Here is a 15,282-nt window from a genome sequence, read left to right on the forward strand (position 1 = left end):
CTTAGTCTTCTAAAGGCTTCTGACCGAATCTGGTCCCTTAAAGAATTACAAACAAGTTTGAAACAATTTGGGTTTACAATGAAGTGCTTCTAAACAAGCAAGTGTACACATATTTTGAACACTGAAGAAATAGATTGCTAAGGAATTCGCTTAAGTGTAATGCAATGTTGTATCTTGGTTTCTTAGTTATTTCTTCCTTTCTTCAGCCTTTATATACTCCAAGCTTTACGTGATGTTTTCGTTGAAGGATTCTATCCGTTGGAGGGTAATTCTGGAAATTCCAGAACCTGTTGTGGCTGATCCTCGTTAGGTAGGCGATCAGAATAGTACATTGCGTTTGTACTTTTGATAGTGACCCTTGCCTTTTGCTTTTGACTTCTGATCTTTAGAGGCGCTTCTCATTGGAACTAGTGAGGCTTCGAATCAGAGTCACGAGGTTGCTTGGATCTTCAGAACTTCAAGTCTTCAGCATCTGGACCGTTCACTCAGGACTTCTGGTCTTCAGAGTCTTCAGCACTTGATCTTCAGAACCCGTTATCAGAGCTTTGTCTTCATAACTTCTGAAGGAAAATTCTACCATTCATCAGAACATAGTGATTGGAGAAGTGGATTATAGGTCAATGTTTGGTCTTTGACTTCTGATGTATTCATCTTTGAATCAGAATCAGAACATATTTATCAAACACTTAAAAGACAAACGTTAGAGTACCAAAATTGTTCATCCACAAATAAATACTTGTTATCATCAAAACCTAGAGATGTACAACAGAACCAAATCGTGGTCTTACAATCTCCCACTTTTTGATGATGACAAAACTATTTTGATGTATCAAATTTTCCTTTACATAAAAAACACATTTAAAAAATTGATTCTTTAAATTATCAATTTTTTTTGTTACAAATGAGGGGCTAGCCCCGAAATAGAAATGAAAGCTAAATAGCAACAGGCCCTACAGTAGGGGAAGAGGGAGACAACATGTCCTTCTGCAACAATAAGTGTCACTCGCCAAACGACACTTCAAAAGAATGCATTCCAAATGGAAGAGATAAGCCCACCTTAGCAAGGTAGTTCGCCAAAGAGTTAGCTTCCCTTGGAATATTTTGAATCACAATTAAACCATGGTCTGATATCTTCTGTAGAATATCCCAGGCAATCTCACCATATTGGTGTGAGGAGGAAGCATTACAATCCTGCAACAGCTCAACCACTTAGTGAAAGTCACTTTCAATAATAACTGGAGAAATTTCCCAGCTGATAATGAAATCCATTGCAGCTTGCACAACCATAAGCTCAACAAAGAAAGTATATGCCAATGTAGGCCTCCAAGGTTTCGACTGAACCCTTTCGACCACGAACCTGCAGCGTCGTGAAATACCCCTCCACAGCTGGCCTGGAGCTCACTGCTGAGTGCTCCATCAACATTGGCCTTAATCCAACCCTCGGGTAGCCTTGTCCAATGGTGAGACCTGGCACGCGAACCTCCCCTCCCGAACACGTCCAACGGCTAGCCTTGTAACACATTCAGCGAGGACGATAACCCATATGATGCGATCTCTTCCATTCCCAAGGAACGAATAAACCTCCAAATACGCGAGGGGCTGTGCGGAGTACCATTGAAGACGAGCTCGTTTCGCATTCGCCAAATCGCCGAGAGTGCCGTCGCGAAGAAGCGAGGCTAGTCCAGATTCGAGCCATCCATGAACCTGCCAGTGATATTACCTAAAGACCAAACATGCCAATTTGCAGTGAAGAAAGCAGAGGGACTAACCGTAGATAAAGCAGCAACCCAAAAAGGTGCAATGGCACTGCAATCACGGAACAAATGTATCAAAGTTTCGGCCGCACTTTGATAGAGAGGACATACATTAGATGATCCCATGTGACGACGAACTCGAGCGACATTGGTGAGCACCCCGTTATTCAATAATTTCCAGAGAAACACACGCACCCTCTGGGGTCCTTTAATTTTCCAAACTACCTTCCATAAATTATCATCTAAGCGACGGTGTAACGATGGAGAGATAAGGTCGTGAGCGGTTCTGGCAGTGAAGCTCCCGGCTGGGCTCAAGGCCCATTGGACTCCATCCTGGGCGTCGCCGTCGTTGAACAGACTCTTATTACTGAGAATTTCACTGACAATCCTGCACGGTAAAAAGTTAGAGAAAAAATAAGTTTTCCAACCTCTCCCAGGTTCAAAATAGTGATTATTGTTATGAATAAAGTCTAAGCAAGTGATGGAAGAGAAAGGAGAATAGAGAAGCAAGAGTGAGACAAGTAATTATGTGGAAATGAGGTGTGGCTGCTTGATGCAGCCTCCTTTATTTATAGCATAAGAACTAGGTCAATTACATGGAGAGGAGATACATGGCCCAAACCCATATGGTCATCATATTCATAACACTCCCCTTGGATGACCATCCCTTAAGAATGTGCCTCATTAAAACCTTACTAGGAAAAACCCAGTGGGATAAAAACCTAGTGAAGGAAAAAGAGTACATCATTCTATAGCTCGTCTTTGTACATTGCCTCATTAAAAACCTACCATGAAAAACCCAATGGGAAAAAATACATGGTTAAGGAAAAAAGAGTACAATGCATTTTAATTGAGATCTTCTAGCCGACAAACTCCGATATTTCGCACAAGTTTTTCAAATGTTGTTGTTGGAAGAGTCTTCATAAATAAGTCTGTCAAATTATCACTTGAACGAATTTGTTGGATGTATGTCATCATTCTTTTGTAGATCATGAGTGAAGAAGAGTTTCGATGATATGTGCTTTGTTCTATCTCACTTGATGTATCATTCTTTAGCCTTGTGTTGTCTGCAAGGTGATGGATGAATCTCCGATGTAGAATTTCTCATATTCAGATTTGGACAATGAAACCGAAACTGGTTAAAAGCATGTTCTATTTTGCCAATCAATGACCAATTCAAAACCAAATAACTATGCAATATCCTTTTATATCATTGGGGTATAGACTTTAAGTCCAAAGACTCTTATATTTTTGCAAATGAATTGCTTCTTTATATGTTGGCCAACTACACCCTTTAATATGGGTTCAATATTCTCGCACTTATAATATTGAGCGCTACTTATCTGTCGACAATTTTTTCAAGCTCTTGGTTGTATCAATAATCACAGGTACCTGAACCTCTTCAGGAGGTTTAAACAATTTTCGTAATCTCTATTCTTTTCATGATAATTTTCCTCATAATAAGACCATCTTCCTTCTCTAAGATTTATCTTTCTAACCAAGTTTAGGCATGCTTAGCCTAATAAAATTTCAATAGAAAATGACATTTGCAGCATAAAGAAATTTAGAAATCTCTTTTAGGTAAGAGAATGCATTATTTTGAACTATATGTTCACATTATTGTGTGCGAGTATATATATGCATTCTACACAAATTTTTAGAGCTGCTTAGTTTTTCTCTCCCTGATGCCGAGAAATAACGATAAGTAAGATATGCAATATCTCGTGGCAATAACTCAAATTCATAGCATAATCTCAGCTTTCTTTAATCTCATCTAAGTGTTTCCTGCTGGACAACGGAGAACACATAGCTCACATAAAAAGTTCTTAGATGAGAGATATTAGGTTCCTGACAATGAACCAATTGCAATGGAGAGAATTATAATGATTCGTTGGCTTGATGCATATAGATGTAGCAACATCACATTTCCAAAAAAATAAGGACATTTGTTCTCTTAATATCTTTGCCAGATCATTTTAAATATGAACATGTGCAACTCAATATTCAAAATTATGTCACATACCAACTTGATCAAGGTTGGAAATTTCACTCTATCAAGGTCGATGCATTGATAAACACTGAATATGTGCACATATATCACATCAATTATATTCAAGAATCATAGGGAATTCCCCTTATTTTGCCACTATTTTAATTTTTGGCTTTGAGAACAAAATCTGAGAAATAGACTTTTGCATCATAGGACTCCGGATGGTCTAACCGGTCATATGCCAATCATAATCACTTCTTCCATATGAAGAACTTCACTAATCAAAATAATGCTTCAATATTTCATTTAATATTTTCTCGGATTTTCGTGCTGATAACGTGTTATGAATAAAGTCTAAGCAAGTGATGGAAGAAAAAAGAGATTAGAGAAGCAAGAGTGAGAAAAGTAATTCTGTGAAAATGAGGTGTGACTGCTTGATGCAGCCTCCTTTATTTATAGCATAAGAACTAGGTCAATTACATGGAGATGAGATATATGACCCAAGCCCATATGGTCATCCTATTCATAACAATTATTCTATTAATTTAATTTTTTTACATTTTCGTAAATGAACATATATATGTTTTAAAATAACTATCAGTAAATTAATTTTACTGATTAGCTTATTTTTTTAAGGGAGCCTATTTTAATTAAAATTATGTGGTCAATCAATTGTTTTTAACTTAGTTATGACAAGTGTTAACTAATTAAAAATAGAGTTTAACTAAATTAAATAAATGTTATTAAAAGTATTAATTTCTCCAAAGTTCTTTATGTTTAAATTATTATATAAGTAGAAAAATGCTTTTAATAATGAGTTTAATAGATATACACTGTCAGTGACATCGAATCAATGTTTGCCACGTAGGAGAGAGAGTTACATTCATTTTTAATTTTAATTAAATAAAAACATATTTGCTTATTTGGCGGAATTCAATTGGATGAGTTGGGTAAGCGGGTCGAAGTCCGCAGGCTGGCCCGCGAGACCGCGGACTAGTGCGGGCTATAGCCCGGAAAATAGAGGACCGCAAAAATGCAGGCCTACGCGGAGCGGGCCAGCGCGGGGCGGGTCAATGCGAGGCTGGCCTACGAGGGCAAAAAAGGGGGTGAGAGAGGCCAAAGCCCGCAGATCGGCCCGCGAAACCGCAGACTAGTGCGGGCTATAGCCCGGAAAATAGAGGACCGCTAAAATGCGGGCCTACGCGGGGCGGGCCAACGCGGGGCGGGCCTACGCGAGGCGGGCTTGTGCGGGGCGGGCCTGCGCGGGGCGGGCCGCCCGTGTACCCAACTCTAGATGTCAGGGTAAACTATTTTACACTGAGAGTGCATATCTATTAAATTCTTTAATAATTGATGATAATAGAAAATTAGTCTATTGCAATTAATAACTTAATGATTATAAGTGAGTAGTCTATATTATTTATTTATTTTCACTTTCATTAAAAATAATATTTTTCTATTTATTAATTAATATCATTATATATTGAAATAAGTTAATTTGAGGTTTTGATATCGAAAAAGAATATATAACTTTTATCCTATTCTGACAAGATAAGTTCTATCTTAGCTCCCCCTCAGATAACTTTTACATATGATGAACATGATAAGAGACAGAATAGTGTTATCTATCCTGCTGACGCAACAAACACTAGATAACAACAAGATATGATTACTATAATATCTTCTCATCCCTTATCCTGTCCACCAAACGGATCCTAAAGGCTTAGATTTTCACATGATAATACATGAGGATCCAAATCCGTTAGTAATTAATCTCTAATTTAATTAAATGATGAAACATTTTTTTTTGACGGATAATGAAACACATTCTTAAAATCTTTTTTTTTTTGAAAAACATCCTTGTATCGAAATTAAACTCGTAGAAAATTACGTTAGTAAAAAAAAATCTGTGCAGTAAAAATAGTGGTGAGTTGTATATTGTGTTAAAGAGCTCGCAGTGGGTTTGGCAGAATTGCAGTTTGCCCTTCTCCTCTCCTCTCCTCTCCTCTCCTCAATCGGAGTTCATTCGATCAATCAATCGATCAGGATGTCGGAGATGGCGAGCACGGATCCCGAGGGAGTAGACGGAGTACGGATGACATGGAACGTGTGGCCCAGCAGCAAAGTCGAAGCAAGCAAGTGCGTGATCCCATTAGCGGCCACCGTCGCCGTGATCCGCCCTCACCCCGACATCCCTCGCCTCCCGTACTCCCCTCTCCGCTGCAAAACCTGCACCTCCGCCCTCAACCCCTTCGCCCGCGTCGACTTCACCGCCAAGATCTGGATCTGTCCGTTCTGCTATCAACGCAACCATTTCCCTCCTCACTACAACGCCATCTCCGAGACCAATCTCCCCGGTGAACTCTACCCTCAATACACCACCGTCGAATACACCCTCCCTCCTCCTCACTCCGATCCTTCCTCCTCCTCCTCCTCCTCCCCGGTGTTCCTCTTCCTCCTCGACACCTGCCTCATCGCCGAGGAGATCGGTTTTCTCAAATCCGCTCTCAGTCAGGCAATTGAGCTTTTACCCGACAATGCCCTCGTCGGTTTCATCTCGTTTGGGACTCAGGTTCAGGTTCATGAATTAGGTTTCTCTGATATCTCAAAGGTTTATGTCTTCCGAGGTTCTAAGGACATTCCCAAGGATCAGATTTTAGAGCAGCTTGGTCTTGCTTCTGCTTCTGCTTCTGCTAGGAGACCGCAGAAAGTTGCACCTTCCTCCAATTCGCTCGTCTCGCGCTTCTTGATGCCTGCGTCGGATTGTGAATACACTCTCAATGCGGTAACTGGTTTATCAATGGCTTTGCTTTTGTTTACTTTACTTGCATTTATCACTCAGTGGCTTGATTGTGTTGTGACCTCAGCTGCTCGACGAATTGCAAACCGATCAGTGGCCGGTTCCACCTGGCCGCCGCCCCGCTCGCTGTACTGGTGTTGCCTTGAGTGTTGCTGCCGGTTTGCTTAGTGCTTGTAATCCTGGGACGGGGGCTAGAATCATAGCTTTGGTTGGGGGACCCTGCACAGAAGGACCCGGCACGGTATATCAGTTTGTTTTCTCTTATATACTACTGTATAGTGTATACTCCAGTTTGCTTGTTTGTTATTATTATCTCTACTACTTTTATTGGGATATGAGATAAATTACTGTTTGTATACGAATACTCATCATTCATCAGGATTTTAACATTAGGAATGAACGCGTTTTGGTGTCTTTAGTTCTGTGGTTGTGTGTTGATAGAGACAGAACTTTAAATTAGATAATTGCTTAAGAAATTGATCTTTTTGTGTGTGGTAGCTCGCTCCCATTGAAGTGGAATTGTAGTGACGCCATAAATTTCCCTAGCAATCATAGAAACGGAGGTGTTTGAAGTCATGTAGAACTGATTATATTAGGTATTTTAGAAGATATAGGCATCCTGCCAACTATACTTATGAGGATTGCATATTGAGAAGTTTGTGATATTCAGTTTCTTCTGTGCCATTGACATTTGGACAGAGAATAAAATAGGGGATACTCTCATCCCTTTGTCTTAATTTGGGTCAAAAGGTTGTATGGTATATTTAGTAAATGTTGAGCAGAACTATGGTTCATTCCGTGCTTGTTCTTGTTCATATTGACAGTTACTGAACACTCCATTCACAGAATGTCTCTGACACTGAAGATTTTATAATTTATTTGCAGATTGTGTCAAAAGACCTGTCAGACCCTGTGCGCTCTCATAAGGATCTCGATAAAGACGCAGCACCATTCTTTAAGAAAGCAGTCAAATTCTATGAGAGTCTCGCGAAACAGCTTGTTAGCCAGGGTCATGTTTTGGATCTTTTTGCATCAGCACTTGACCAGGTGAGTGCTCACACTAATTTTCTCAAATTTTTCAAATTATTTCACTTGATAGTTGGATATAGAATGTATGTATAGATCACAGTGCTTCTGAGTTTCAGAAAGTTAGACTTTTGAAGCATGCAGTATTATTGTGCAGTTCAATTTTCCCAAAGTCCACTTTTGAAGACATATAAGCCCACATTTCAAAACTTTTTAACTTTCAGTTTTGAAACAATCAACGCTTTGGAAAGAAGCCAAGTTTTTTAATAGATTAGTTCTCTAATTTTTTAAATCTTTAAAAAATAAAATAAATAATAATTATTTTTTCTTGAAATAAGTCCAGCTTACTAGTGGTGGATTTCAGAAATCATTTTCGATTTTTCGTATGCTTTTTCCTGATTTAACAGTTTTAATGCTTCAAAATTTTAAACTTTCAGTTTTGAAACAATCAACGCTTTGGAAAGAAGCTAAGATTTTTAATAGATTACCCAAGTTCTCTAATTTTTTAAATCTTTAAAAAATAAAATAAATAATAATAATTTTTTCTTGAAATAAGTCCAGCTTACTAGTGGTGGATTTCAGAAATCATTTTCGTATGCTTTTTCCTGATTTAATTTCATGAAAATATCTTATATTTATTGCATTTTTGTGATATATTTAAATAGAAGCATGCTATACATACCATAGTTCGCCTTCACTATAGTGAAATTTCCAGGGGCTTGTATACATCCTCTGAATTTACCTTTGTTTCTCTCTAACTGCCAACACTTGTCTACAAGGCCTCTAAGGCTATATATATATATATATATATATATATATATATATATATATATATATATATATATTCAATGTGGGTGTTTGTAGTCATGGCACTTCGTTGGCCAATAGTTATATCTGCTTTAGATAGAAGCTGTTAATGTTTTCAAACTTCAATCTTGAATTCTTACTATCGACTTCTTTTTTTTTGAAAAGGATCTTACTATGGACTTTATTGGGGGATATGCTAGAAAGTTTTTGTTTATATTATGCATTAGGCAGTAATGAAAATGAAGTTGGTATTATTGTCAGATTGTTGCATTGAGAAACAATTAGGATCTAATTCTGCTCATTCTTTGTTTTGTGCTGATCCATGTATGTTTTAAATATATAGGTTGGAGTTGCAGAAATGAAAGTTGTGGTTGAAAGAACTGGTGGCCTTGTTGTCCTGGCTGAAAGTTTTGGTCATTCAGTCTTCAAGGACTCTTTTAAGCATGTTTTTGAGGAAGGGGAGCAATCTCTTGGACTTTGTTTTAAGTGAGCATTGTCCCATATCAAATGTTTCTGATATTTTCTTTGTATTGATGCATTTTCATTTTTCTCTCCCCTTTCTCTTATTTTCTTAATTTCTTTAGATATCTTGCTCACCTGTTATCAGACATACTCACTGCCAAGTTTGTTTATATTTCAGTGGAACATTTGAGATAAATTGTTCAAAGGAAATCAAAATTCAGGGAATAATTGGACCTTGCACGTCGTTGGAAAAGGTTCGATCATCTTATGTTTGAAACTCTTAACTACACGTTGCTTATTGACTCTGGAATTGTAGTTTGTGTTGGGTCAACGGTATTAAGAGTGAGCCGATACATGATATTTCTGGATTCTGATGGTTTACCATCACATATTGCAGAAAGAGCCTTCTGTTTCTGATACTGTTATAGGAGAGGGGAACACAACTGCATGGAAGATGTGTGGTCTTGACAAGAGTACGTGCTTGACTGTGTTGTTTGATCTTTCATCAAGTGATCGTTCAAACACTCCAGGTGGTGCCAACCAACAACTGTACCTGCAGTTCCTTACAAGGTTATAATGGGGAAATTTCACTAATAGGATCTCATACATATATGATTTTGTGCATATTACGATTTGCACACTGGGCCTTGAATATTAATGATAATGTTCTTATGGCAGTTACCAGGCGCCAGATGGTCAATTAGTGCTTCGTGTCACAACAGTAACCAGAAGATGGGTAGACAGTTCTGTTAGCTCTGAGGTAGTTTCAGTCTTTTTTTTATCTATGGCTGAAGATGTCTTTTTATTTGTCATTGTCAAAGAAATAGTTGGAGCTTGTGAATTTCATGATATTAAGAAGCTTCAAAGTTTTTTCTTTAAGCACTTCTTGCTGTCTAGTCTAATTCTCAAGTTATTTCATTTGCAGATAGCTGACCTTATCACATTTACGTATTTATTTTCTATATTTATGACAAAGTGAAAGTTAGTTGTTTAGTCCTGTTAGAACTGACATCAGAAGAGAAGAAAATACATTGATTTTATTTAGAAAAATGAATGCAGCTTCTGAGGGTTTCGAGAGCCTAAGTTCTCCCTAGAATTCCCAATTTTACAATATGGATGCCTTACAATGAGTTCCCTTTTCCTTTTTATACTACACTAACTTCCTAACTAAATAAACCATTCACACTTTAGGTTAGTTACTTATTATTACAACAAGGTTAGTTACTTGTTATTACAATAACAACCTCTATCAACCTAACTATCACTCCCCTCCCTATTCCTATCAAGTCCGTATGTTGCTTGCTATTTAGGACTGCATTTTATTGGGAAGGAGATTGTTAAATTGATAATTGGCAGGACCTTTAATTGTTACATTACTATGCAATTTAGGAATTGGTTCAAGGATTTGACCAAGAAACTGCTGCAGTGGTAATGGCTAGATATGCTTCTCTGAAGATGGAGACTGAGGTATGTCACAAATTATCTAACTATCCATTCTATATGGTATTTTAACACCATTGGGTTTTATTTGCTCAAGCTGCATTATTTTATAATTTGTTCGAATGGATATTGTTGGGAGTTTCAGTAAAACATGAAATTGGGAGAAATGGTTTTATAATTATTAAAATTTGCACTTGTTTATTGTTTTGCTATTATCTTGCTACAAATAACCGTTTTGCCAGATATGAAATTGAGTTGTTGGACATGTATTACATGTTATATCTCTTTTAAGTAAACTATTTTTATAAACAAATGCCTTACTGGGCATCAATTTTTGTTTGATCAGGAAACATTTGATGCCACACGGTGGTTGGATAGGTTCCTCATCCGGCTCTGTTCCAAGTTTGGTGACTACCGCAAGGATGATCCATCATCTTTTACATTAAACCCGTCGTTTTCGCTGTTCCCCCAGTTTATGTTCAATCTTCGACGCTCACAGTTTGTACAGGTACCTTCGATTGTAATTTTCTTCCTTACCTACTTTTCAAACTTATTTGTTAACTTTGTGGCATATGGATGGTGAATTGTATTGGCAGGTTTTTAACAACAGTCCAGATGAGACTGCATACTTCCGCATGTTGTTAAACCGGGAAAATATTAGTAATGCAGCCGTCATGATTCAGCCATCTCTAATATCATATTCATTTAATTCACTGCCTGCACCAGCATTGTTAGATGTGGCTTCCATTGCCGCAGACCGGATTCTGTTGCTAGATTCATATTTCAGTGTGGTTATTTTTCACGGGATGACAATAGCTCAGTGGCGCAACTTGGGATACCAGAACCAACCAGAACACCAGGTCTGTGCATAGTCCTGCTAAGGAAATTTTTACCTCAAAATTCAGCGTGCAAATTATATAGATTTTATAATTTAATCTTCTCATTGGGGAGGCATTAGTTACTTTCTGTTACTTTTTCTATGGAACTTGTTTTGCTCTGAGCCATATTTATGTTTAGTGTTGTGAGTTGTATCTACCATTATTCCTTTCATCACTCTGCTGATAACTTTAATATATGGCACAGGCATTTGCCCAGCTATTACGAGCTCCACATGATGATGCCCAAATGATAATCAGAGAACGGTTCCCTGTCCCTAGATTGGTAGTTTGTGATCAACATGGTTCCCAGGTCAGTACTGTTTAGCTAAAGCAATTTGAGTGTTATTTTTCTTATTAAATGTTGCAGAGTCTTTCCTGAATTCTCATACCATGAGCAATACTGATGTAAATTATTTCTAACCCTTCCATAACATACTGTCCTTTTCTCCCCGTCTATTAATTCCCTTAAGTTTAGATTTTCATCATGGAAAACTTAGCTTGGTTTTCATTGATGTTTTGAGCAGGCTAGATTTTTGTTAGCAAAGCTGAATCCCTCAGCAACATATAATAGTGCACATGAGATGGCTGCTGGTTCAGATGTAATCTTTACTGATGATGTGAGCCTTCAAGTTTTCTTTGAGCATCTGCAAAGGCTGGCTGTCCAATCTTGACAGCAGATAATTGTAGAGACATACAGTTTAGGGTTCTGGACTTTTTGGTTTGGGGAATTCACCAATGATGTGTGTCCTGCCATATGCTGTTGCATTCAGTTATTTTCCTTTCTTTCCTATATTCTTAACGAAGTGAAGGTCGGAGGCCTGCATAAATTGAGGAATAACGAAGGAAGACCTGAAACATGATTCTTTGAGGTTCTGGTGGAATTTTGTTTAATGGAGAAAATAAATGGTTCAAAAGTATGTAGAGTTTGGTTATTGCGGAAAGAAGGGATCGAGATTCGAGTTAACAGCTACCTCTGCCACAGCAGTATAGCAAATGAGGGAGATATTTATCTCATTTTTTTTTTCAGATTTGTTTTGTCCTGGATATTAATTTTGGGTTCCTCATCTGGTAAATTCATATAGTTGTTTACATTTACATGCTCCCTAGGTTGCAAAGTAACTTAAGTCATTTTGTCATGTTGGAGTTTGAAAGCATACCTCTTCATATTGTTTTGTATTGTATATTGAGAAGTAATGCATACAGGACTCATCGTGGTGAATGAATGCTGTGATCCCTGTTTACGTTCTGACTTCCATGCCTGCCTAAAAAAGGTCAAAATCTCCTTATTATAAATGAACCGAGTCCACTAGCCTTTACTAGGGGTATTGGAGAATGGGGGCTAGACACCCTAAGCGAGGGAAATGAAGAGAACAAATGAGTAAAAGATGTGATATATGATTAGATGTGATAGAAAGAAAGATGTATAGAGGAAAATGAGTGTATGTCTCTTGTTTGTGTGTTTAATTGAGGGTGTATTCTGGTTGGTTATGTCTAAATACATGTCGGATTCTGTCAGAGCTATTATGTTGGGTTGGTTTGGGTTTTCTCAAATTTTACTAGTCATTCATAACTTAACTTGTGATAGGGTCATTCATAACATAGGGATATACAATGTCTTCAAAAATAAGAAAAACAATAGAAAATTATGGAATGTTTGATTGCAGTTTTAGTTTTCAGTTTTTAAAATAATTTATAAAAACAGTTTTCAGAAGAAGAAAACAATATGAATGACATATTTTCCAACATTTATAAAACTGATATCTGAAAACTAAATATAGAAACTGAAAACATCTTTTAGTTGTTTTTGTTTTTTAGTTTTAAAAACTGAAAAATGAGAACTATTTTCAAAACAGTTTTTGAAAACAGGTCGTACCAAACAAGTTTTCAGTTTTTAAAAGCTGAAAACTGTTTTGAAAACAGGAAACATACAGGTCCTTAGTATTTTTTTTCTAGACCTTTTGGTCACTCCCTTGACCATGTTGAGGTATTTCATAACCACTCCCAATGTATGATTCCTACTAGGTTGACAGAGTGACCATGGTTTAGTTGGACAATTTCAAGACCCTTTGGTCATTCCTTTGACTTGTAACCTTCATAATAGGAGATTTGACCAAATTGAGGTTGCAAATGAACCAGCTTGGTTCTGAAATGTGTTTTGTTTTGGTTGAATTTGACCAAAATCGATCAATGGACAAAACTAATACCCATAACCTCCCTCACCTGTGAAGAAACTAGTAAAATTGGCAAGGACCAATTCTTGCACATAGCGTTGTAGAGACATCTGAGAGTATGACAAATACTTCTATTAAGATGATTATGGATTGACTTGCTTTTTGAGATTCGACGATGATCTGCCAATTTGTAGCAAAGGAAATTAATGTGCTCAAAACTTTCAAAGGTGCCTCATAAACCCGCTCCTCTGCATCCTCCAATTATGCGACCATTACCTTAGCCTTCATGCGAGACTTATCCTTCCCCTTGGGTGAATCTCCTTTATTGACGACTTTTGACGTCTCTTAACTTAGACCAACTAATACATGCATGCTTATTGGAGGAAGGACCTATGATAATGCCATTTATGGAGAGCTTATTGGAGTTATAATTCAATAATGACTTCCAATTTAGCTTGTATTGCTAGTATTGTAATCTTCCTCACTTGTATTTTCTTTGTTTTTATTTCTTTTGAGCTTGTATATTGGCCTACTTAGAATTATGATTGGGCGTATTCCGACCTAATAGGGTTTTGACTTGTATATTGGTCCATTATAGGGTCTATCACTTAGATGTGCCATGATGGGCCTAGCTCATGCTACATGGTTGAGTTCTTTAGAAGCTCCTCCTATAAAAGGGGCTTCTTCTTTTTATTTAGGACATATAAAGTTTTTTAAATCGTGTTCTCTCTCAAGATTTTCTGAAGGAACTTCCTTAGGGTTTTATCAAGTGGCTTCATGTGTGGCAATCCAAAACCAAGACTTTTCAATCTCATCCATGGATGATTGTGGTGCCTAGATCCATTCCTCGTCCCTTCATCATCTTTTATTTCTTCTCTTTTGGTTACAAGTTACTCATAGCGAATTTGGTTTCTTAGGCCATAAGTAACTAGATCTAGTAGTTGTGGACTTTCCTTGCATGGATCCTTATCACCAACCACAAGGCTCAACTTAGTATTGGTCACCTGCCTTTACAATATTTGTGTTCAAGTTCTTCACTTCACTTAAGTTTTATATTTTCCATTTCTTTGTTTCTTTTTAACTTAACTTTTTTTTCTATAGATTTGCAATTTCTTAGAATGATTAAGGCCTTTTAAGTTGCTTTCAATTGGCTCTATACTTATTAATAAACAACTCTTTTTCTTATTCATTTTGAAGCTTTAAATTAAGCATACTAATTCACTATGCACGTACTAAAGAAAACAATTTGTTCCAAATGATGTGACCGAGTGGCCTTGTAGCTTCGACTTTGGTTGGTTGACCGAGGAAAACCACCCTTGGCCTTGGCAAATGTCAAAGGTTCTAAATTATACTCCCTCCGTTTTAAAATAACTGTCAACTTTAGAAAAATTTTTTATTTCAAAATAATTGTTCACTTAGAATTTCAAGAAAGCATTAATTGATGTTTTTCCAAACAATACCCTTACAAAAAGAATAAATTAGGAGAGATAAAAATGTATTCTAAAGGGTAAAGTAGAAAAACAAATGAAATTTTTCTAAAAGTTAACAAAATTAATTACACTTCTTAATATATGTGTTTTTTACAAAGTGGACAATTATTATGAAAAAGAGGGATTACTTATTAAACGGAGACATCAAGTTGAAGACATCAAATATGACTCGAACCATGTCATTGTCAATGTCATCCAACTTCTTCTGCCAAGATTGCTGGATGTCAACCACCTTGGTCGACCTTTCTTAATCTTTTTCTACCAACTTTTCATTAGCAATTGAGAGGCCCTCACCTTCAGCATGTTCGATGATGTTCTTCAACTTCTTATCTTTCCAAGCTAACACTACCACGTCCAAGTTTAGATTTTTCTTTCGAGGCTCATAAGTTGACAGCTACTTGTCGGTAGCAACCTTGGATTCATTGACTTAAGCATTGAAGTGTCTTCTACATGTGACCAACACC

At 37.2% G+C, this 15,282-nt stretch overlaps 1 protein-coding gene across 1 annotated transcript; it reads left to right on the plus strand.

The window, feature by feature from the left end:
- The first annotated feature begins 5,696 nt into the window (after positions 1-5,696).
- On the plus strand, positions 5,697-12,398 carry LOC130722642 (protein transport protein SEC23 E-like). Its single transcript, XM_057573447.1, has 12 exons — positions 5,697-6,529; positions 6,612-6,785; positions 7,430-7,591; positions 8,721-8,863; positions 9,018-9,093; positions 9,237-9,409; positions 9,518-9,599; positions 10,229-10,306; positions 10,626-10,787; positions 10,876-11,139; positions 11,363-11,467; positions 11,682-12,398. Exons 1-12 carry the CDS (start codon positions 5,792-5,794, stop codon positions 11,826-11,828), a joined length of 2,304 nt encoding a protein of 767 aa, XP_057429430.1. The 5' UTR covers positions 5,697-5,791; the 3' UTR covers positions 11,829-12,398.
- Positions 12,399-15,282: the final 2,884 nt, after the last annotated feature.

Source organism: Lotus japonicus, chromosome 6 (assembly GCF_012489685.1).
Source record: "Lotus japonicus ecotype B-129 chromosome 6, LjGifu_v1.2".
NCBI lineage: Eukaryota > Viridiplantae > Streptophyta > Magnoliopsida > Fabales > Fabaceae > Lotus > Lotus japonicus.